The sequence below is a fragment of the Leptodactylus fuscus genome, chromosome 2, assembly GCF_031893055.1.
Source record: "Leptodactylus fuscus isolate aLepFus1 chromosome 2, aLepFus1.hap2, whole genome shotgun sequence".
NCBI lineage: Eukaryota > Metazoa > Chordata > Amphibia > Anura > Leptodactylidae > Leptodactylus > Leptodactylus fuscus.
Window position 1 is genome coordinate 198,556,321 of NC_134266.1, and position 24,686 is coordinate 198,581,006.

The following is a 24,686-nucleotide window of genomic DNA, read 5'->3' on the forward strand; positions in this document are numbered from 1 at the left end:
TCCTCCCTCCCCCCTGAGAGCAGCAGATACATCACTTGACGAATGAGCAGATAAGTCAGGGCTGTGGCCACAAATAATTGAATAAAGTAAGATAGTGGACAAACAAAGCAGTTTTGCTGAAGCAGTGTATTTAGGAAAAGTCTTACATCCACATTAACAAGCAGTATAGATAGGATCCTTGTGATGGGACAACCCCCTTTAAGTCCCTCCTCCTCTCTGGTGACACAACTGTTGTTATGTCTCGACACCTCCTGCACACTACATTGTTATCCACATGAAAGCATCATCTAAATGGTAAGATTGTTTCATTTTCTATTCTTATTTTGCCACAGGTTAGTGCGCTTGTTTTGTACATGAGTGAGATGAATGTATTGGTTCAAGGTTTGGGGTCATATTCGCCCCGCTTTTTCATGTTTTTCTTGATGCTTTTAATTTGTATTTATAATAGTTTTAGAATAATTTATTAAAGTTATATTTTAGGCCTTTTGTTTTTTTTTAATTTGTTACAAAAAAAAATAAATCCGTAATGTGCAACTTAATGTGCTTTGATCACCTCAACTCCCCTAAAATAGCAATAAAAAGTCATCCAAAAGTTGTACGTACCAGAAAATAGTACCAATTATAACTACATTTTTCCCTGCAAAAAAGAGCCCCTAAAACAGTAAAAAGTTATAGACATCAGAATACAGTGTCCAGGGGCAAATCATTAATTTTCAGAAAAATTTCACTTTCTTTAGTAAAGGTGGTAAACATTATAAACCCAATATAAATATGGTGACATCATATTATATGTACCCCAAAATGGTGCCAAATGAAAGCACAACTCATCGCACAAAGAATAAGCTCTCATATAGCTATGTTGAGGACAAATGAAAAAAATGTTAGAGATATTGGAAGATGTAGTTCAAAAATATGGAAAGAGATGGCAAACATTAACACCCAAACTACCCTTCGTCCATAAAGTGTTATTTCACATCTTCATCTTTAATCAACCTACTGGAATACCATATTCCTAATTTCTTTCCACTCAGCACCAAGCTCTTGTTTTTTTTCAGAGCATAATGGACTTTTGGACTTTAAAATACAAAGGAGATTGTAATGAATAAATATATTCTAAAATATCTTTTCTTATTTTTGCTGCATGTATGGATGCCACATTTCAGTGTTTTTTTCCATTATGTGGGGCCACAGTAGGACATGCTATGGAAACAGTACGATTTGACTGTTGAAGGGCCACATTTTTGCAGCTAGTTATTGGTACCATACTGTAAGGGCCCCTTCACACGGAGTCTACGCTTGCTGATTCTGAATGTGTAACACGTTCCGAATCAGCGGCGTTAAAACAGATCCCATTGCTTTCTATGGGAGCCGGCATTCGTGCGCTCCCCATAGAAATGAATGGGCTGCTTTTTTTCCCTATTGCTTTCAATGTGATACGCGCGTATCACATTGAAAGCAATAGGTAAAAAAAAGCCTCCCATTGATTTCAATGGGGAGCAAGCGTATGCTGGCACCCATAGAAATCAATGGGATCTGGTTTTTAAACGCTCATTCCGAACGAGTTTTAACGTTCAGAATGAGCGGAGCGTAACTCCATGTGAAGGCTCCCTTACAGCTATGTCATATTCACTGAAACTTTTATGCATGTGCAGGCTTTGGTGGGCACTGTGGGCGGTAGTATCTGAGTCTCCAAGTTTTTTTTTTTTTTTTTTTTTTAATATAGATTGTGAGCCCCACATAGAGCTCACAATGTACATTTTTTTCCCCTATCAGTATGTCTTTGGAATATGGGATGGAAATCCATGCAAACACGGGGAGAACATAAACTCCTTGCAGATGTTTTTTTTGTCCTTGGCGGGATTTGAACACCAGGACTCCAGCGTTGAAAGGCTGCAGTGCTAACCACTGAGCCACCGTGTGGCCCCTGAGTCTCCAAGTTTGACACAAACCCCCACACTTTTTCTGAGGACTCTGTCTATTGATTGTTTGTGCACTGACCCCCACTGCAGATGATGTCAGACGAAGACCTGAAGAGGAGATCAGTTATCTCAGACTATAAGTTTTTTGTGGGTGACAAATCTCAAAAGTTTGGCCAAAACCTTTTAGAGAATTCGAGTTGAGTCTAAGGCTAACATACCATTGTGTGGGGTCAAAAAGAAGAGGGCCATATTATGTGTGAAGGGGGCTAAAGCTGGACAATATACAATGGGAAGAAATGTTATATAGGGGAGAAAATACTGTAGGATGGTGAGTAAAGGGAGTGTTATATTGTGAGGGGTTCACTAAAGGGGATAATATACTATAGGGGCCAGTAAAAGGGGCATTATACTTTGTGCAGGCCACAAAAGGGGATTTTTTTGATCTGTAAATGGGGGAGGAGGGGGGGAGCATCACAGAACCAAAGATTGCCAGTTGTATAATTTAGGGGGGAGGGGAGATCCTTCCTATAGGTTGCCTCAGGTAGCAGGGAGGCTAGGTTCACCTCTGTGATGTCAAGATATAAAGAAAGTGTCTGCCTGTCAGCTTGTTACTGGACTCTGACTCAATGCTCACAAGAACAGTACCAGATGAATTTAGCAGAGTCAGAATTATTTCTTCCTAGAACTTTAGGAAGGAATTCTGGTTCCCATATAGTTTAATGATCACAAAGGCATTATGCATTGCCAGCTGTAGCAGGTACAGGAACATAATTTGAATTTCACAAGACCAAATACAGTCTAAGTACCTGAGTATTGAAGTCAACTTCCTCCATAAATTTGTAGAAGTCCGCAAAGCACTTTTGGTTTTTCTGCCTGCGTGTTTTTTTGGCTAGACAGCATAGAGACTGTTCTATCAGCATGAATGGTGCAGAGCAAGAGGGCATTTCTCTTGTCTTTATTTTACTGTTATCAATTCTGAGATACGCAGGCATGAGAACACTTTATGTATTGTGATTACAAGTCTCTCTGGAAAGCCCTTCAAACTGTACCACAACAAATTGTGCCCTCCATGCAGATGTTTACAAAGTGGTATACTTGCGTAGTATAAATGTTAGCCCTAATGTAGTAGCGGGTGTAGGTCCCACACAGTCTTTCTATTAATACTCCAGTAGGTTGGGCAACCAGGGGTACCAAAAACAATCTCTACCCTCATGAAATCGGAAATCATAGGAATATCCAGTGCCACTTTCACTAAGTTTATATAGCTTGACTCCATATCTCTGTATTTGTCTAACCATGGATTGATTATATGCAGGTCTTTAGCAAAGTTTTTGCAACCTTTTCCAGCATCTCTAAAAAAAAAAAATCTTCAGATGTCTTGAAAAAAGAAAATGGAAAAAAAAGTAATGATTTTTCACCATCTTGAAAAAGTCATATGTACCCCCAAACAGTACCAATAAAAAGCACAGGTTGTCCTGCAAAAATAAGCCCTCAACCAACTCTTCCAACTGAAAAATAAAACTGTTACTCGTTGCAGAAGATGGCGATGCAAAAATAATTCATGCCCCTAAATGGGTTTTTGTTCTGCAAAATTAGTATCGCATAAAAAAAAACTATAAAAATTAGGTATCACTGTAATCGTATGGACCCACAGAATAAAGGAAGAAACATGTTACTTAGGCTGTATGTTGCATTACAAAAAAAATGTAAAAGGTAAAACACAGTGCCAGATTTTATTGAAGAGAATGTATAAGTTGTACGAGTGTATAAAAGGGTACACCCCAAATTTAGAGCTTACAATGGTAAAACACCAAAAGTTATGGCCCCAATCATAGGAGCTACTGGAGAAATAGTAGGGAATTTGGTGTTCCTAATGTACTCTGCACAGCTTACAGCTCACATTAACTTTTCACCATCCATTATGGTGGTTATTTACGCAATGCACAATAAACACATTTTATGTACCGTGTTTCCACGAAAATAAGACAGTGTCTTATATTAAATTCTCTTTTGAAATATATGACCTGTCTTATTTTCGGGGGATGTCTTATGCAGCGGCTGGAGTGGGGGACAATCAGCAGTCATGCCGGCGCTTCCTTAGTGGAGCACCAGCATAACTGCCGGTGTAGGTGGTCCAGGAGGTGAAGGGGGGTGTGTGTCTTATTTTCGGGGAAACAGGCGGTATGTTATTAGTATAGTTAGACTGTGCTTTTCTAGTATTGTGAGATTGTTAACAATTGACCTATATTTTATTAGTAATCAGTGCAGAGATCCAGGTAATGCCAAATAGTTTACATCCAGTAGGATGTAATGATACTGGCTAATATCTGTTGTTTAGAAGGAAAAAAACTGTGATTATTACTCACGACAATATTATAAAAAAAGAAGCATTCAGCTGGCAGGACAGAACATGATCTGCAGACAAGCAGATGACTCACTAAGGTCAAGCCATCCGGCTGTATATAATCGGTATGACAAAGACCATCAGAAAATTTGGAATTTTCCCTCCTTTAGTCTTCCCCCATAATCTTATCATGCATATGAAAAGACATTAAAAAACAAACATCCATTCAGTTGTGATATGACTATTATCTTGAAAACAGGAGAAAGATTAGAGAAATTGCTTTGACCACAAATTTTAACATTTATTTTTCTTTAAAAATCTGATCACAAAAGCAAAAAAAGAGCGTAAAATACAATATATGTAAAGATTAAAAAATAATACTCTATATTAGGGAAACACTGACAATAAACATTACAAAAATATACATTATACACAAACACTATTTGTTATTTAACATTTCAACATTAAATATAATTTCTCAATAAAAAACTGGTGATATGTAAATAAACGATCCCCAATGTAATGTTATTCATAGAGTTAGCTGTTGGTGCTATCCAAATATGCAAAGTTGTTCATCAACCATGTTTTCTGCATTTTTAGTGGAATACAATATGATGTAGAGTAATAGGCACACCAATGGATAAGAAGAGGAATTTCATATTTCCATAATAGCACCCACAGTCCCAGAAAGTCCATTAATAACATTAAATTAGGGAATATCTGGTTATAGCAAACCTGTCAGGCGATATCTGCCCTATCTGAAGGCAGTAAATGACACAATAATTGATGTTGAATTCTATGCTAGGATAAAGTAGAGTAACTCCTGACAGGACTCCTAAGAGAGACAGCGAGAGTCCTTGTTATCTCACCCACACACAGTGATTATTACACCATTCTGCGTATACACATACATACAGGTAAAGCTGTCATTCATAGTGGGCAGGCAGGATATCCAAGGCTCTCACTGTCTCTTCTAGGAGTCCTGTCAAATTTTACTTTGCTGTCTAGTACCATCCATTTGTGGGCTACCAAACTATGGTTCTCGACAAATAGAGAATCTGTTTGAGCTTGAAAAAGTGCACGAAACGATCGTCGCTCCTTCAAGGTCAGACGTGCCTCCTCCCATCTTTTATGCTTAAACGGGTTTTATTAAAGATTTTTCAATATGATACAAAACGAGCAACAAAAATGAAGTCGAGCAACAATGAAGAAGCATAAAAGTCCGCGGGCTGGGAGGCCAAAAAGACCCCCCTCCACACAAACCAAATATAGCCCAACAAGAAAAGAAAAAAGGGAAAAGGAATAGACAAGAAACAAACAAACACAAGACGAAGACTAAAAGAACCACAACGAAAGCAAAAGAAGGAAAGAAGAAAAGGAGAAGAAAACAGACGGCCATGTCACACACATGCGAAGGCAGTAGAGAAGGCAGACGATTCCTGGAACATAACCCAGGGAAGCCAACAAAGTTCAAACTTGGAATAGTAGCGGGGCCACACGGTGGCTCAGTGGTTAGCACTGCAGCCTTGCAGCACTGGGTCCTGGTGTTCAAATCCCACCAAGGGCAAAAAACCATCTGCAAGGAGTTTGTATGTTCTCCCCGTGTTTGCATGGATTTCCATCCCATATTCCAAAAAGACATACTGATAGGGAAAAATGTACATTGTGAGCTCTATGTGGGGCCCACAATCTACATTTAAAAAAAAAAAAAACCCAACAAAAAACAAAAAAAAAACTTGGAATAGTCAGGGGAATCTTCCGCCACCAAGGTCTCCATCCGCTGAATAAGAAGGAACTCCTGGAGGAACTCAATCAAGGAGGGAGGGGTAGGGCTGCGCCAGTGTCTTGGGATGACGGTCCTGGCGGCCACAAGAAAGTGCCCCAGGAGGTCCTTCTTAATCTCCGACAGCCTACCAGGGATAACCGACAGAAGTGCCAGCTGAGGAGAGACAGTCACCGAGCGCCCACTGACCCTGGAATACAAAGAAAACACCGCGTCCCAAAAGGGGCGCAGAACGTCACAGTCCCACCATATGTGCAACATAGTACCCCTAGCGGAGCCACAGCGCCAACATAAGTCCGGAACAGCGGGAAAAATCCTATGGAGAAGCACTGGACACCTATACTACCGGGACAGAATCTTATAATTCCTCTCCTGAGCGCTACACGGGAGGGCCAGCTTGTGAGAAAGCAAAAAGGACCGGTCCCAATCCGCAGATGACAAACCCACAGGAAGGTCGGCGTTCCAAGCGGCGACGTAGGGAGGGAGTTCCGCAGTGACATCCGAGAGGAGAACATCATACAGTAGCGAAAGGGCGCGAGGGGGGGGGGGGTCTGACGCCCAATATAGGATTCTAGGGCTAATGGAAGAGAAGAGAGGCGAGGAGTGAGCGAAAACTGCTTCAGAAAGGACTGGAGTTGAGCGTACTCCAACCACGAGAGGCGCAGGTCAGGATGAGAACTACACAGCTGGGCGAATCCTCCCATCTTTTAATCATGCACGAAGTTTGAAATAAAGTTTGAACGTTTTTACCCTACGCTTTATGGTGAGTGCCCAGTTCTTTCTATTTTTTGCTTGGATTTCTCTATATACACTTCTTTGAATTGTTGAGCACCACCGTGCACTTTGGCAAGCGTAAATCCACGGTCCATGTGTTTGATTTAGGACAATGCTTTGGATTTGTTCACAACAGTAGAGTCACCTTTCCTCAAACTATTTTTTTGCCCTTCCCTGTTATAACCTCACAATTTGGCCCACTCAGATAGGCAACTTCCTTGGACCTTGCAGTTTTGACTAAGCTGCTAGAAGTCAGAACAGTGCCATTTTGATATTATTGTTTATTAGAAGCTCATAAATTGGACCCCGCTTTACTTAGACTTATGGGAGAAGAATTCGGCACTACACCCACAGCGCAAAGTCTAGTTGGAATGATTAAGGTTGTTCAAGATGCAAAAAGGTTATAAGAAAACCACTTAAAGTTGCTAGGTGGTATAGGATTCCTGAGTGTAATACAGCGAAAAGGGATTTCAAAATATTTGGTGGTTCTGCTACACATTTCTTCATTTTGAAAGGAAGATCAATCAATGGGGCAGCTCAAACAGGAAATTTTCATAGCTGAAGAATTTTAAACTTATTTTTCTGCTTGTTCGCCCATTGAATTGAATGGATGTTGGTTTCAGGCAAAACTTGGAGCTGATTTTGAGGTGGAATCCACCTCAAATTCAGCGTCATATTCCTCCATGTGAACATATCCTAACATCTCTCTAATCCCCTGCAATTATGTTTGTGGGCCTAGGACTCATGGAACATAGATCTTAATGGAATAACCTGATAACACATCTTCTCTTGGCAGCTATGACGCTAATATCATTGTTGTGGCTACATGATAAGACACCTTTCTTCACTAAGGGTAAGTTCACACGGGTTTTTTTGGTAAGGATTTTGAGGCAGTACCCGCCTCAAAATCCTGACCAAAAAGACAGCTCCCATTGAAATCAATGGGAGCCTGTCGGTTCTTTTTTCCGTGAGCTGTTTGTTCCGGCTCCCGGAAAAAGAAGCGAGATGCTCATTCTTTCAGGCGGATTCGCCTCGCGACATCCACCTGAAGACACTCCCTCCCGACTAGGCCTATTCATTTGGGCCTAATCCGGAGCAGAGTGCGCGACCGGTGTCAGCAAACTGGCGTAAGTTTTAATAATATCAGCCAAGCGTAAGCGAAGAATGTAGCACAGATCAGGTCTTGAGGCATATATTTGGCACAAGAAAGGGCCTTTTTCCAAACGTGCGCCTCAATATCATCCCTCAGCAACATAAAAATGAGAGGCAGAACCCGGTACGCAAACCTGTGCTCTGGACAATGCAACAAAATTCTAAACAAATATGCCTAACTTTTTTCGGAAACTAAGCCAATTAATAAGTTATGTAAAGTCAGACCAGACATTCTAAATGTATACCAGATTTTCAAATAGCATAAGACACTTTGGAAAATCTGGTGCAGCTTAAGACTGTCTAAGGCCGGGGTCCCACCGCTATGTACACACAGAAAGTGCAAAAAAATCTGCACAGCAGTAATGCTCTGATTTCCAAAACCATTGAAGCATGTCAATTATACCTATGGAAATGCTGGCAGTTTTCCTTTTGGTTTAATGGACTGTCTCTGAAAAGCGCCGCTTCAGAAACCACAAAGCGTTTCTGCCACAGTTTTTCCTGCAGCGCTTTTTCACTGTAGCTTTAACCTAAAAGTTACAATTTTAATTTATCTACTGCTGTACGTAAACCAACTTTAAAATTCAGTCCAGGCTCTTGACTGAGCAGCAGAATCTTTAAGTGTTTGACTAGGTAAAACGGATTGTCACTTATTGATGATTAACTCGAATACTCTTTGCTTTAGATAAAATATATCTTATGATCCTGCTTAAAAACTGAACTGCTTATTCAAAAATAATTTTTATTACAGATACATTATTTTTACTACATACTTGTATTCCCCCATAAATAACATTTCTGAAGAATATTTGTACTGTCTCTCTGTTCTAGAAATGTATGAACAAACTGACAACCAAACAACCATTTACCTCCTTGATAGGGTGAATAAACAGCAGATCAGGTGGTACAATCCAAAATAAGTGGCTTTATTCAGCTTTAAACAGGATCAAAAACAGCAAACAGCCTAGCCCACATACAGGGCAATACCTCACTTCTTGAACCCTGACTAAACTACTAAAGGCAACATACTTTTCTGAGTTTTCAGCTCACCAGGCCGGCTCACACTGAGCTTAACCAAGTCCTTCATGAAATCCAGTCCTCTTGGTACAGACCTCCTGTCTGTCTCCAACTGGTCCAGTCCACCTACTCCTGCAGGTCACTAGCAGCACTCTCCTGCTGTGAGCACTCCCTCTGGAGTTGAGTCCCCTTCTCTCTCGTATGGGTGTGGTCAGGGTCCTTTTTAACCCTGTTTTGGGTTGCTCTACAACGCCCTCGAAGTTCACACCCTTACAATATATATATATATATATATATATATATATATATATATATATATATATATATATTCTTATAAAACAGACATTATGAGAGCTGAAGAGTCTACAAAGCAACCATTTAGGATTTAAATTAGTTGCATAGGCAGCTTCTCCACTTTTATATTTTACCTTTATGTTCTTTGGTGCTAAATTCGAATGGCCATAGCACTCTTATGTCTCAGCACAGGGATAAATAAGAGCGAGGCCGCTAGCACTATTGGTGGTTTTGCTATAACTTGGCCCTTTGTCCATTTGAAATTAGCCAAAGAATCCCAGCAGCCCTTCCACTGGCAATAGCGGAGGCAGCTGACTAGGATTTCATGTTTTTTTTTAATGCCACTGCCACCAATGTAAACTACTTATCACCCTAGTACAGTGACATCGTAGTAAGGTACCAGCAGCAGCTCTCCTGGTTTTTCAGTAATTTCTCACTGCCAGCAATAAGTTTTTTTTTTTTTTTTTTAATAAATAGTAACAGGGACCAACTGGCAAATGAATTTCCAACATCACAAGTTAATATGGCCGGCAGATCATCTGTATATTATTTACACATTCTTGCTCCTTTCCATGAAATTCTGTGCTTCTTTTTTCTTTAGTTTGTTTCTGTATTAAGAAAAGAAATCTATACATTGCTTTCATTAGGAGTATGGCTGGGATAGGGTGAATTTAAAGAGGACATTTCACCTCCTGGGGCACATGCAGTGTAATACACCGCTAGAAAGCAGACAGTCCGCTGAATTCAGCGCACTATTGGCTTTCACGTTCTGTGCCTCCAGTGAAGAGCTATCGGTGCCGGTACAGTCAGTCAGGAACACCCTTTCTCACAGTAGCTTCTATTGCGCTGTACTTTGAGATGGGGCATTCCTTACCGTCCAGTCATGACGCTGAGTGGTGAGGAATGCCCTCCTCGTACTTGTCTATGGACGAGTACTATCAGAAATGTCCGTAGGAGAGTGAAGAGCTACAGTACCGGCACCGATAGCTCTTCACTGGGGGCACAGAATGTGAAAGCCGATAGTGCGCTGAAGTCAGCAGTATATAAATTGCATGTGCCCCAGGAGGTGAAAGGTCCTCTTTAAATAGATATATTGTGGACATAGAACAGCGCTTTTAGTAAAATTATCAGAGGAACCAGTTTCAAATAGATTCAGGATTGGGAGCAGGTGCATAAAAATATGTTCTGACTGTGTTTTCAACTGGTGATTCCCAGGACTGGTCTTAGACAAACTGGGGCCCAGGGCAAAATTGAAAGTGGGGCCCCAAATGCTGATATATATATATACATATATATACACACACACACACAACGCCAACATATTTCCAGTGGCAACTCAATAATAATGCCCCTTTTCTGCCGCCAAAACAACCACCCCCTTATGACCACACACAATTCAAATAAACATCTTTGTACTGCCTAATAGATTTTTGTACCTCCTCATCAGTTATTATAGCACCCCCTTATAAATAACAGTCCCTGCTTATAAACAGTGTCCCATATCAGTAATAGGTCCTCCTTATCAGTAATAGCCCCCCTCATAAATAATAGCCCACTTTCCCTCTTAGAAAAAGTTACCACATTATAATATATATAAAAGCCTGATGCTCCGAATCTCGAGGGTCCCCTTGGAGATGGGGTCCCTGAACATCCCCCCCCCAAAGGCCGGCCCTGGTGATATCTTTGGAAATAACATATGTAGAACTGTGATCTTGGAGCCCCAACCTCATAATAACCTGCATCATACAAGAGCCCTCTATTCTGTAAACTTAGTGAAAGCAGTGTACAGATTTCTGCTCGCTCAGGATTTCAGATAAAGGAGCCAAAATTCATTAATAAATTATACAGTATTACAAAATGAGTCAATGACACAAATGCTGGTAGAAAATATAACAAAGTCCAAGAATTTAGTTACGCTTTAACTGTACTTACCAATGCTATCTGGAAGGGAGGGGAATTTCCTCATATATTATTTTAATATAAGGAGATTTCATAGGTAAATACCAGTATTCAAAATTATAATACAGATAAAATGTCTTCTGTAAAATGGCCTTCCCATATATATCTAGGAGGCTTAGGAGAAGTTCTTTATAAGACTGATGGGATCTGTAAGGGAAGTAAAATTTTTGGATCTCCGAAGCCAATGACTGATTTCCCTGTGGGCCAAAGATTGAGCTTTCGTTCCCTAGATACACAGGTTCTCCGCTGAACAAGAATAGGCGGGTGTAGTTTGTTTGTATATTTCTGAAAAATGTGGCACCGAGCTGAAAAAGCTTTTCGTAGGTTCTCAGCACAAACTTACTGCAGTCATAGGATTCAAACCACACAGATGCATTAGGTCCTAATGATCCCTGTACAGTCCAAGTCTCATAATAAATACCAGTGTTGTTATCCTCTTGGATCCATTTCGCCAGCTGATTAAAGATAGAGCCTAATGAACATATAAAAAAATAACATATTTCTCTTTAAACAAACTTCAGAATATAAAACATTTTTCTGGAATCAAAATGAATGCAAATTTGACAAAAAACATGTAAAGTACTAAACATAGCTGGATTAGCTCTTTGTTTTCTCCTACCTATTAAATGTTATGACAGATGTATGCAGATCTTGCAAAAAAATAATTTTAATATGCAAGAATTTTTTAAACTATATTTTTTATGAATCTATGCACCATTATTCAAGACACTACTCAGGGCACTCCCCTTTACCACCCATGATAAAGAAAGAAAAAAGCAAGTCCAACATACTGGATGCAAGTCTACTCTACAACACTATTCTTATAGCAAACCTCGGAGCCGCTAAAAACAGCCAGTGAAACCACCAAGGCCACTTATTGTAATCCATTTATTTGAAAATATTAAAATATTTGGAAAGATAAGAAGGAACATGAAAAGAAGGAAGATAAAATCATTCTGATCATTGCAGAATTTATGCCATGTATGCCATTCAAGAATGAAGACCATAACCAATATATAAAATGCTCATTGGATTAGGGTTTACTTTACACAAGCATTAAATGAATAAAATTACTGACTTCCAGGAATAGCTAAAATTACTCCTATTTCTCCACCTCCTCAAAGCTGCATGTTACAGAGAACCTTGTTTTTCCACTTACCTGATATTTTTGCTACTGGGACTAAAGTCCCGTTACTTTTCCAGTGCTGATCATCTATTCCTTCAAAGAAACAAGCTGCTCCCTGATTGCACCAGAACGGTTCTGATACGTCAGGCCTGAGATGTGGGAATGTACAGTTACCCAGCTGAAAGAGTTCATACCATTCTGCCGTGTAATTCTTTCCCGTTAATGTACTCCGAAAACCAATGGCGTCATGCATTATTTTCTGAGAAAAAGACACATCAGAAGCTAGTATACACTTGTTCAAGTCAACATTGCTTGCATATTTATGTTCTGTATATTACCCTGACTAGACTGTGAATAGCCATTGTTCAGGGGACTGTGGCTTGCCATTACGTAGGTGGCTGGCAATTATAATGGAGCCTCTGAAGGTTTTTGGTGGCTATTATGGAAGGGGGGGGGGACTTGCATTAGGGGGTCTGTGGCAGACTATTAACAAGGGTTGTAACTGTCTACTAGGAGGAGGGCTCTGGATATTATATGGAGGACTGTGGATGGCAATTATGGGAGAGTAAGATTGGAGCTAAGGCTGGTAAATACAGGGGGACTAAGACTGTGGCTGGCAACCATGGTGGTGAATTGTGGATGACAATTATAGAGGTAACTGTGCCTGGATAATTGCCAACCACATTTATACCCACAGCTGTTAGTCACCTAATACCTGGAGGCACATGTGGACTATGAGATTTTACACTGAAAAGTTACACTTTTAGGCACTGCAAAAAGAATATGCATTTTGGACTGATAAAAAACAAACAAAAAAAAAAACAAAAAAAAAAACATTCCTATTCTCTCCCTGTTCTTGTTTTTCTTTAAAAGGACCTTTCATCATTTCAACCAACTTTCATCTTTTAATAGTCAAGGATTTTTTGCTAGCATATTGTAAAACTGAATTTGTTTTGCAGGAAGATAGAATCCATAACCATATTCAGGCAAAAGCTAGAGTGGATACAGTTATATGGCGGCCCCAACTATTGACAGAAAGGGAGTTTAATTTAATGCGGCCTCAATTAAACAGAGAAAGGAAAGGGGGGGGGGGCGCTGTACTAGTATGTAATAATCACCCTATTGCAGTATGATCAAGAACTTCACAACCAGAAGACAAAGAAGAGATAAAAAAACTAGACAACTTCTCTGATAATAAAAAACAAAGTTATAAGTGTATATCATGTATTATCATTTTATTTTGCTTTAACTTCTTCAAAGATATCTACCTATACAAGAAACATATATATTTTCTTTAACTGCTTAAAGGGGTGTTCCAGACAAATTATACTGATGACCTACCCTTAGGAGCTCAGATGATGGAGAGCCCAACACCCGGAACACCTGCCCACAGTGAGTCCAATGTGTATAAAGACCTTAAGGCTAAGGCCCCACAGGACGACCTGCAGCTATAAAGCGCTGCGGGAAAAACCGGGGCAGGAATGCATTGCGGTTCTTCCCGCAGCTCTTTAAACAGAAAGTTCGCAGAGTTTTCCTCCGTAGACTTTCTGTTACAATTATATCTACAGGAAAGCCTCCGGCGTTTCTGTAGACATAATTGACATGCTGCTATTTCTAAAACTGCACTGGTTTTGGAAATTGCAGTGTGTCCGTGCTGCGGTTTTTACTGCAAAGTGAGCATGGGATTCGCAAGAATCCCATCCACTTTGCAGTTACTGTAAGGGTATGTTCACACAGTGGAAACCTTTTCCGCTGTGTGAGCTCTCCATGCAGCTATCTATGACATGATGCTAATGCAGTGCACCGGCATCCCGTCGCGGCATCCCGTTCCTGATTAGGCCTGAATGATTAAATAGAGAACATCATAAAAAAAAAAGTCTATGCCAAATAAAATTGTACTTACAAAGTGGCCAAGCAGATCTCCATATTTGAATTCCCAGACAGGTGCTTGCAGTCGGAAAACCTCAATGATATCTTCATTTTTCATAACAGGAATAGATCCATCTGCATATCCAGTAGGGCAAAATGTATATTGGGCTTGACAGAATGGATCAGACTTAGGCCGATGGTCAAAACGCCTACACATAAAAAGACAGTACAATAAATTCTATAGGACAACTTTAGTAAAACTGCCTAAAACCAAAACTTTCTTAGTTGCCCATTGAAACCAATCACAACAGTTTTCTTTTTGTATTTTGCTCCAGAAAAATTAAAGCTGTATTGTGATTGGTTGCGATCAGAGATGAGCGAGTACTATTCGAAACGGTAGTTTCAAATAGCACGCTCCCATAGGAAGGAATGGACGCATCCAGGCCCCGGATCCTGCTGCTTAACCCCCTGCGCGATGGCCGCTCCCATTCATTCTTATGGGAGCATGCTATTCGAAACTACCGTTTCGAATAGTGCCCGCTCATCTCTAGTTGCTATCAACAATTAAGACTATTTGGATTTAGACAGCTTAATAAATCTGCTCCTATGAAACCATCCTATAGGATGACTGACCCCACCTGTATATGATAAGAAGTCAGCAAGGAGTTAGAACAAAACCTCAGGCTGAAGGTATTTACAGTGATCACTTTGAGGTGTATAAATATTCTTAAAGGCTCCATACATGTGAACACGTGCATTGTCAGTGGGCTAGCAATGTAGTTCACTTATTATTTTCAATGGCCCCATACACATGCCTTTGTATGAATAGGTCATATATCTGTCTTTTTTGTTGCCAGGGACACTGAGGAAGGTTAATGGGTCCAAGGAAGCACAGGCGGTAAACGGATATCATCCATGTTTTGTCTGTGCCGTATAGCTACAAACCAGGCACATGTAGCTTAATTTATAGATCTAGATAAAGGATACCCGATGAAACTTATTATAGTCAATGTGGTCCATTAGAATCCATTTGTGTCTGTCATAAGATGTGTCCATCTCTGTCAGGATTTCATTTTACTGTTCTAATGGAAAAAAAATAGTCCCTGCAGAGTGGATGGAATCCCATCCACACATTGTGGAAAATATGTGCAAAACCATTGCATTTTTGGACATCACAGAACTTCAATTATACCTACGGAAACGTTGGCAGTTTCCCTATAGGTATAATGGAAGCAAAAAGTCCACAGAGGAAACCTCTGCGGACTTTCTGTGAAAAGAGCTGCGAGAAAAACCACAATGGGTTGACGCCACAGCTTTTCCTTCAGCAATTTTTTTGCTGCGTCCCGCTATGTGGTCCCTTATGCCCTGTTCACATCTGCTTTTGTATTCCGTCCGGGGAGAGTCCACATGGAGATCCCCCGAACGAAATACAAACGCAGTTGCAAGAGCTGTACTGTAAAAGCACACAGACTCCATAGACTACAATGGGGTCCATGTGCTTGCCGCGCACGAAGCATGCGGACAATTGTGTTTGTATTCCGTTCAGAGGGTCTCCATGCGGACTCTCCCCAGACAGAATATAAAAGCAGATGTGAACGAACCCTTAGCCTCAAGTAGGAAGTCCAAATATATTTAGCCACAAAACTCCGCTGGAATACCCCTGTGAAGGGCTCTTCAAACACCAAGATGGGAATAACCCTCAACTGAATACAAGTTGTCCACCAGGAAACTGCCATCTTGTCACATGTTAACTAAAACAAAAAATACAGTCATAACTCCTGGAATGAGGCAATGGAAAAAACACGGCGTCATTCAGGGGTTAAAAGTTGTACATAACAACCCTAGTATGTGGAATGTCAGAAAGCAAGCATTAAGGGGTTAACCTATCACACACAGCGCTGGCAGTGAGGGGGTTACTTACTCGTAGGGCACCGGCCATTGCCGCCGCTCTCCAGCCGTGCTCCACACTAGCAGCAAGAACAAGACAGCCCGCTGCCCCCTGCTCTCAGCCCCGGCACCCATGTCTGTGACACCGCGGAGCCCGCTACTCCCTACCCTGCAACTTCCTCACCACACACTTCAAGCCTTCTATCATATGACCAGGAAGACACACCACAGCCTGTGGCCGCAGGGAGTTTATAGTCACATTTACACCTTGCCTACATGTCCATGGGGTTTAATGGGTTAACACAAGCACACAGCAAACAGACAATGTCCGGGCACAGAGGAGCGCTCTCATATTTATCTAGCAAAGTGTTTCATGCCAGGATCAAACATGGCCGATACGCAGTTCAGTATACTGTAGAAGTATTGTGATGACATCACCATCACATGACACAAGTCCTGTGACCGTCACATGATATGAAGACGTGACAGCTCCAAGGAGAAGCGATTGTGACAGATTATCGTCTGTAGTTGGAACTACTAGAATTGGATTGCGACTAGAGAGGCTGGAAGGCACTCCTGCGCCCCCTGCTGTCAGTCCTCCGCATTGCCACAATAAAAGACCAATCTGTACAGTGCAGTGTTTCTATGGGCTGACAATGCTCAATCCATTTCTAAGGACTGACTGTGGAGGAGCAATGCAGAGGGTTGTGCAGGATAAAAAAATTATATTAGGCTGGGGAGCATGAAAAATATCGGTACTATTCCGTTATCGGGCCAGCAGCAGCGCATTTCAGCACCAGCTTTCGGGACAGCAGTTCAGTTCAGCAGCGGGAATTACAATGACATCCGAGGACTGCTGGCCCGATGCTTGTGCCCAGTAGCCAGTACATCAATGACCCCCCCTCCATCTCCTCCTCCTTCCAGTGCTGCCCCCCAGCTCTCCTTACATCTACCCCGTACCCTCTCCCCGCCACATGACTAAGCCGATGCTGGCCCGATGATAGAGGCCGTGCTTGTGTGTAGTAGGCAGTACATCGATCGATGCCCTCATCCTCCTCTTCCTTCCAGTGCTGCCCCCCAGCTCTTCTTACATCTGCCCCGTACCCTCTCCCTGTAATAGGCCTCACCGTAAATCTTGAGCAATGAATGCTACTAGATAGCCGCCGGACGCTGCAGAAAGTTTGTCCCTCCGGCTCGCTGTAGCTCACCGTTCCTATAGTCGGCGTGTTTCTTGTCAGGGCCTGGATTGAGCCCCGGTGTCTTTCCTTTCGGTCTCGGTACTAGCGCTGAGGTGAGGCCTAGTCGTGTGGCGGGGAGAGGGTACGGGGAAGATGTAAGGAGAGCTGGGGGGCAGCACTGGCAGGAGGAGAAGGATGGGGGAGGGGGGTCATCGATGTACTGGTTACTGGGCACAAGCATCGGGCCAGCAGTCCTCGGATGTCATTGTAATTCCCGCTGCTGAACTGCTGTCCCGAAAGCTGCTGCTGAACTGCGCTGCTGCTGGCCCGATAACGGAATAGTACCAAAATATCTCCCAGAGCATCCTGGAGATTTGTCTGGTGTTTTATTCTGGCAAAGTTCCCAATACAAAGTAGGACATGCAGAACTTTATGTCCAGCCCCCAAAAAATGGTTTCCCCACAGAGAGGCTGCATACAGACACTGGCAGTTTGCTTTTAACCCTTTCCTGACATCTGCCGCAATAGTACGGCGGATGCCGGTGTGTAACTGTGGCAACTGACCAGGAGCTGGGTAGCCGCCATAGCCGCCGGGTGTCTACTGTGTTACACAGTAGACAACCAGCGCTAATGTCTCAAATTGGTCCCCGGACCAATCGGAGGCATTAACTCTTCCGGTGCTACGGTCAAAGGCGCCGGGGGTGCCATTTTCCCGGCGGCGCATAGACGCCGCCATTTTGCTGGTGATCACCGGCGCCTGGAGCAAGCCCCAGGGCCGACGTCACGTTTCCATGACAGCCGGGAGCCTTGTAAAGGCTCCCGGCCGATCTGCAATCTCTTTCTTGATGATGATTTTCTTGATGATGATTTATTTGCAATGCATTAGCATTGTGATGCATTGCATTAGTGATCAGACCTTCTGGGGTTCAAGACCTCTAGGGGGTCTAATAAATGCAAAAAAAAAAAAGTAAAAAAAAAATATATATTTTTTTAAAGTATTAAAAATTCAAATCACCCCCTTTCCCTAGAACACATATAAAAGTAGTTAAATACTGTGAAACACATACATATTAAGTATCCCTGTGTCCGAAATTGCCTGCTCTACAAATCTATAAAAATATTTTTCCTGTACAGTAAATGCCGTAGCAGGAAAAATAGTCAAAAGTGCCAAACCGCCGTAGTGGTGATTTATCATAGTGACAGAAAATGTTCTCCTAAATTTCAGGGCTTCTGAGCAGTTTTTCTAACCCATAATATTGTACCAATGTTGACAGAATTATGCAAAGATTCTCTGAGGACCATAAAAATCTGTTTTAGGCAAAAGCACCACATTGTGAAAATATTGTGGCAAAGAACGCTGCATTTTACAGTACCTGCAAAGTGCATGAGAGTCTGGCTAATCTCACCCACATATTGCAGGAAAAAAAAATCTGCTTTTGAAAAGCTGAAGTCTTTGAAAATCACAGCATGTCAATTATACCAGTGGAAACGTATAGGTAAAGGTATAATAAGGGCAGAAAACCCACAGAGAAAAACTCACAAAAACACAATGAATAACTCTGTGGAAAAAAATGCAATTTTTTTTCTGCAGAGTTGTTTTTGTTGTGTTTGGCTACTTGTGGCCTTAGCCTTGGAGTGAACTGTGAAGAAATAATTTTTTGCAATTACGCAATTCTCTCATTACTTATGTTGTAATGCTGTTATTTTCTTTGAGTTCCTCCTGTTTAAGATTGAAATAGATCAGTGGTTGCTTTTTGTCTGTTCCTAATTTTCCAGGAAATTTCTACTTTTCTGAACTGTGATTTAGTTCTTACAATTCAAGTGATGATATTTATAAAGGTAAAAAACCTCACTGTGAACGAGTCTAGAGCTGTTGCGATGTTCACTCTATTACCGTATTTTACGGACTATAAGGCGCACATAAAATCCTACGATTTCCTCAGAAATCGAAAGTGCGCCTTATAGTCTGGTGCGCCTTATATATGGATGGAAGCGGCGGCTTCTTACAATTGAAGTTAGAGATGCGCGAATACTATTTGAATAGCGCGCTCCCATTGCAATGTATGGAAGCGGCACGCAGACTTTGCCGGCGGCCGCCGCTTAAAGGGATTCTACCATTAAAAGAAGTTCTATCCTCTTGACCACGTCGGAATAGCCTTAAAAAAGGCTATTCGTCTCCTACCTTTTGCCATAGCCAGCGCCGCCTTCTTCCTGAGCTGCGTCCTCCCCTTCTGTGTCGTCTTCTTTGGGCCTCATGGATGACGCATGCGCAGTTGGCTCTGGCTGTGAGAGCCTGTTAGAGCCAACTGCGCATGCGTCATCCATGAGGCCCAAAGAAGAGGGGGTGTACATCTTACCCAGACTACTAAGGTGGGTGAGATGAGAAAACTCCAGAAAGAATGTTTCTCAGCAGATACCTATTGTCTGTGAGGGTTATATCAAAGTTCCGGTTACTGGGCTGCATTTTTAGGAATGGCAGGTAGGTTGGCAGTGGGACCTGTCATTCCACCCCCCTCCAGTCCACACTTTGGGGATGTTCCGGCAGTGACTCAGCTGCAGAGAATCTGCTCATCAAGGGAGCTTAAGAAGCCAGCTCCAGCAGCAGACTTTGTGCAAAACTTGGCTGGAGAGCCAACAAAGTGGTCATATTTTTGGAGTTGTGTCCTGAATGATTCGACTGGCTTTTGATTTCTGTTATTCTAGGTGAAGTAACCTATTCTATGTTTAGTTAAAGCCTAGACAGGCATTTATTTTTGTATTGTTTCCTTTTGTTGCTGCACTATATTTTTGAGTGAAAATAAAACTCTACCTTTGTTTTGGACTAAAGACACTGGACTTGTGTGTCTATGCCACCCCACCTAGCAACCCTAGACCCTGACAGTTGGTATTCCGTCCAGGGGAGTCCGCATGAGGACCCCCTGAACAGAATACCGAACGCAACTGCAAGCGGTGTGTAGTGAAAGCACACGGACCCCATAGACTATAATGGAGTTCATGTGCTTACCGCCAGATCTCCGCAGGGATCATGCAGAAAGAAAAGTAGTTCACAATCTACTTTCCTGTCCGTATGAGTCGTGCGGGCAGCACTCGGCAAGCACACAGATCCCATTATAGTCTATGGAGTCCGCGTGCTTTCACTACACACCGCTTGCAGTTCAGTTCGGTATTCCATTCGGGGGGTCTTCCGAACACAGATGTGAACAAAGGGAAAGTCTAGTTGTTGGAAGCCCTGAGGCTCACATGACTGCCGAGACCAATTAGGGTATGTTCACACGAACAAAAAGGTCCTCCTGTGTAGGCCTGAGTGAATGGACCTACACTGGAGCGTGTCTCAATCTGCAGACGGCATGCCTGATTCAGCCACGGGATCCGTGGCAAGATAGGGCATGTCGCTTCTTTTTTCCGCTACTATCTGAAGTCAATGGGAACCGTTTTAGCAGCGGATTTTGAGGCCGATTTTGCCTGAAAATCTGCTGTCAAAAAACTCTGTGTGAACAAGATGTGAATATAGTTAGCGCTCATTGCCATAAGAGGGAATGCCTGCTACATTGCTTCTGGATATTAGCCAGGACCTGGGACTAGCTGAAAAGACTTTGGCAGCTTAATCCCTTAAAAAAAACAAACACAGTATCTAGGTGGTTATGGGGCAAGGGTGCCCTCCCTTTTCACCCCTTTTCACCTGTAGGGACACAGGGTCCGAATGTGTTTGCCATGGTAGTTGGGAGGTCAATCAACCTTATCATATTACACATAGGGAGGTTATGTACCATGTACTGCAATACAAAAGTATATCAACAGAAAAAATAAAGTTATGTGTTTTGGAAGGTGGAGATATAAAATATGAGAAAAGTTGCCGAGCCTTAACAGACCTAAACTACCCTTTGTCCTTAGAGGGTTAAACAAACAAAGCACATCTTCCATCTCTTTTTTTTTTAAATTGCAGCCAATGTAGACAGATACAAATGGAATATATTCTGTTTGTATCTGTCTGTCCAGTAAAACGTTAATTAATGTCCATTGTTCTGATCCTCACATTCATACACATGATGGAGTTAACATTTACTGTTTACTTTTAATAGAATTTACAATCATAAGTCGACAAGGAGAGCTACTTCTTTGGTCATTTGCAGTAAATTCATTGCGGAATTGCCAATGAATGTGAAATTACCTAGGGAAGCAGTCGTCTGTGAGACAGGCAATTGCAACATAATTTACTCAAAAAAATTGCAGCATTTATTTAAGATAGTAAGTAATGCCAATGTATGTAGCAACACAACAAGCCCCAGTTAGTATACTGTTCTTGATTATATTTTTTCAGCCTCTTTTGGGATTGAAGTTGGGGTCTGGCTTCAGAAATACCGTTGATCAGTGGGATATTTAATTGAATTCTTGTGTTTGTAATAAGATCAACAATAAGGTGTTTTTTTTTTTTTTTGCCAGATTCTATAAAAATCCAAAAGAAAAAATATTGTGCCATGTCCTACTGGACACATTACTTCTATAAGGGAGTAAGTCCAAATTGTGCCACTATACACAGTTATTAGTATGAAATTTAAACTAATGCAGGATCACGAATGAGCAGGTATTGGTCCTTAGTTAATAAATCAGGTTTCATGCACACGTTTGGTATAAAAAGATGGTTTTAAAAATAGATGAAACAGCCTGTTTTAAAGGGGCTCTATCATTGGGAAAACTCATTTTTAACTAAACACATACTTGCATAGCCTTTACAAAGGCTATTCCACACAAACCTTTTATATTTAATCGCCTCAGTAGTTTAATGATATGCTAATTAGCCTCCAGCATGCACCCGGAAGTCTCAGTGAGCAGGGAGATGATCATCATCAGCAGCAGCCTTCCAGCTCTCACACACACAGCACACAGTGCTCGCTGAGACTTCCGGGTGCACGCTGGAGGCTAATTAACATATGAATAAAAGCAGGCTCATTCAAAAACTACTGCGTTAATTAACATAGAAAAGGTAGGTGTGAAACAGCCTTTCTAAAGGCTATGCAAGTATGTGCGTAGTTAAAAATGAATTTTCCCAGTGATAGAGCCCCTTTAATGTCCATGTAACATTTTTCACCCAGTTTAAAATCCATTTATCTTCTGTTTTTAATAGTTTTTTTTTGCTTTTTTTTACAACCCACTGAACTGTTTGTAATGGCTGTCACTGGCATGCTAATCCTATTTGATGGAGTTATTGACCTGTATTGGGTCCATTCAACAGACTTGTGAATACACCCATCCATTATCCTGAAAACGGACATATGTTGGCAGATAAAAAGAATACATTTTTATTAACTGTGTGCATGATGCCTAAGACTACGTTCACATCTGCTTGGGAGTCTCTGTTCGGGTTCCATCGTAGAATCTGCAGAAAATTTAGTTTGCCTCATAATTTGAGGAACTCTAGTCTAGTAGGTTTCAGTGTAAAAATGGCGGAAAGTCAACAGACACCTGGGGGACCCCATTATAGTCTATGGAGTCTGCTGGCAGCTGCTGTTTTAGCGGACAGGCTTTCCATCATTCAGAGCCCCCAGTGGATCTAAACAACGCAGAGCCCAACCTTACGCGTCTGCATACAAATATTTTAAGTTTTAAAGAGGACCTTTCACCATTTTGCCCACAGGCAGTTCTATATACTGCCGGAAAGCTGACAATGCGCCGAGTTCAGCGCACTGTCGGCTTTCCCGATCTGGGCCCAGTGTGAAGAGCTTACGGTCCGGTACCGTAGCTCTTCTATGGTCAGAAGGGCGTTTCTGACACTCAGTCAGAGACGTCCTTCTTCACAGCACAGCCAATCGCGCTGTGCTGTGAGAGCTGGGAGGAACGCCCCCTCCCCTCCTGATAATACTCGTCTATGGACAAGTACTGCGAGCAGATGGAGGGGGCGTTCCTCCCGGCTCTCACAGCACAGCGTGATTGGCTGTGCTGTGAAGAAGGACGTCTCTGATGAGTGCCAGAAACGCCCTTCTGACCATAGAAGAGCTACGGTACCGGACCGTAAGCTCTTCACACTGGGCCCAGATCGGGAAAGCCGACAGTGTGCTGAATTCAGTGCACTGTCAGCTTTCCGGCAGTATGTAGAACTGCCTGTGGGCAAAATGGTGAAAGGTCCTTTTTAACAGTCGTATTTTATTCAGCATGGATTTTACAAAGTTATGACATAATGCAAATACATTTCTTTCCTTTGACATGTCTAATGACAAAAGCAAAGTCCTGGATGGTTGACTAATGTAACAGTGATTCAGCTTAGAAAGGAAGTTGTGAATCTTTCTCTTCATTAGATGACTAGTTCACCGCATGGTTTATTGGTTGTTTTTTGTAAATAAATACCATACTATGTGGCAAAAGAGGGCATATGTCTTTTTACAGCCATACTATGCTATACTAGCTTGCTTGTCCTTTCCTCCAGTTTTCTAATTGGTAAGTCTACATTCACATTTCAGTTGTTCTACTCCATTACAGAAGCTGAAAAGCAAAAACAGTGAAAGCAGGGGCGTAACTACCGTGGTAGCAGCAGTAGCAGCTGCCACAGGGCCCGGGCCATTAGGGGGCCCGGTGACAGCCGCTACCGCTGCGGTTTTTTTTTTGGTTTTTTTTAAAAGTCCGTTACGGGCCCTATTCACTTGCCGATCCTGGCTGGACACCGCGGGGCCCACAGAGGCTATCATTATACTCGGGGGTCTTTGCAGACCCCCGAGTATAATGATCGGCACACCGGGAGGGGTAAGGTAACATAAAAAACAGTGTTACTTACCTCTCCACGATCCTGCCAGGCCTCCGTCATTCGTGTCTGACGTCACATGACCCAGGCCAGCTTCCCGGGTCATGTGACGTCTGACGTCATTAAAGCTGGACAAGAGCGGACAGGACAGCCGACAGGAACAGGTAAGCAACTGTCTCTGTTCTTTTAATGGTTTTAATCCCCCGGGTCTCCGATTATTATAGTCTGGGGTCTTTTCAGACCCCAGAGTATAATAAATGTTTATAGGTGTCCACAGTGGGACATATGGGGACACTATGGGGGATAATACTGTGTGTGCAGGGGCACTATAGGGGTTAATACTGTGTGTGCATTGGACACTATAGGGGTTAATAATACTGTGTGTGCAGGGGACACTATAGGGGTTAATACTGTGTGCATTGGACACTATAGGGGTTAATACTGTGTGTGCATTGGACACTATAGGGGTTAATACTGTGTGTGCATTGGACACTATTGGGGTTAATACTGTGTGTGCATTGGATACTATAGGGGTTAATACTGTGTGTGCAGGGGACACTATAGGGGTTAATACTGTGTGTGCAGGGGACACTATAGGGGTTAATACTGTGTGTGCAGGGGACACTATAGGGGTTAATACTGTGTGTGCAGGGGACAC

General features: G+C 42.1%; 1 protein-coding gene across 1 annotated transcript; it reads right to left on the reverse strand.

The window, feature by feature from the left end:
- Window positions 1–8,497: 8,497 nt before the first annotated feature.
- Window positions 8,498–16,468, reverse strand: CLN5 (CLN5 lysosomal BMP synthase). Its single transcript, XM_075265388.1, has 4 exons — window positions 16,156–16,468; window positions 14,269–14,443; window positions 12,399–12,624; window positions 8,498–11,711 (listed from the first exon to the last, which is right to left on the reverse strand). Exons 1-4 carry the CDS (start codon window positions 16,254–16,256, stop codon window positions 11,218–11,220), a joined length of 996 nt encoding a protein of 331 aa, XP_075121489.1. The 5' UTR covers window positions 16,257–16,468; the 3' UTR covers window positions 8,498–11,217.
- Between the last annotated feature and the right edge of the window lie 8,218 nt (window positions 16,469–24,686).

What these genes read in the sequence shown, in the direction of transcription:
- CLN5 (XM_075265388.1), bottom strand. Translation starts at nt 16,256, where the DNA reads ATGGGTGCCGGGGCTGAGAGCAGGGGGCAGCGGGCTGTCTTGTTCTTG. An exon ending in GAGATCTGCTTGGCCACTTT is followed by an intron (nt 12,625 to 14,268) that starts GTAAGTACAATT and finishes TCTTTTTCTCAG; the next exon opens with AAAATAATGCATGACGCCAT. An exon ending in CCCAGTAGCAAAAATATCAG is followed by an intron (nt 11,712 to 12,398) that starts GTAAGTGGAAAA and finishes TATGTTCATTAG; the next exon opens with GCTCTATCTTTAATCAGCTG.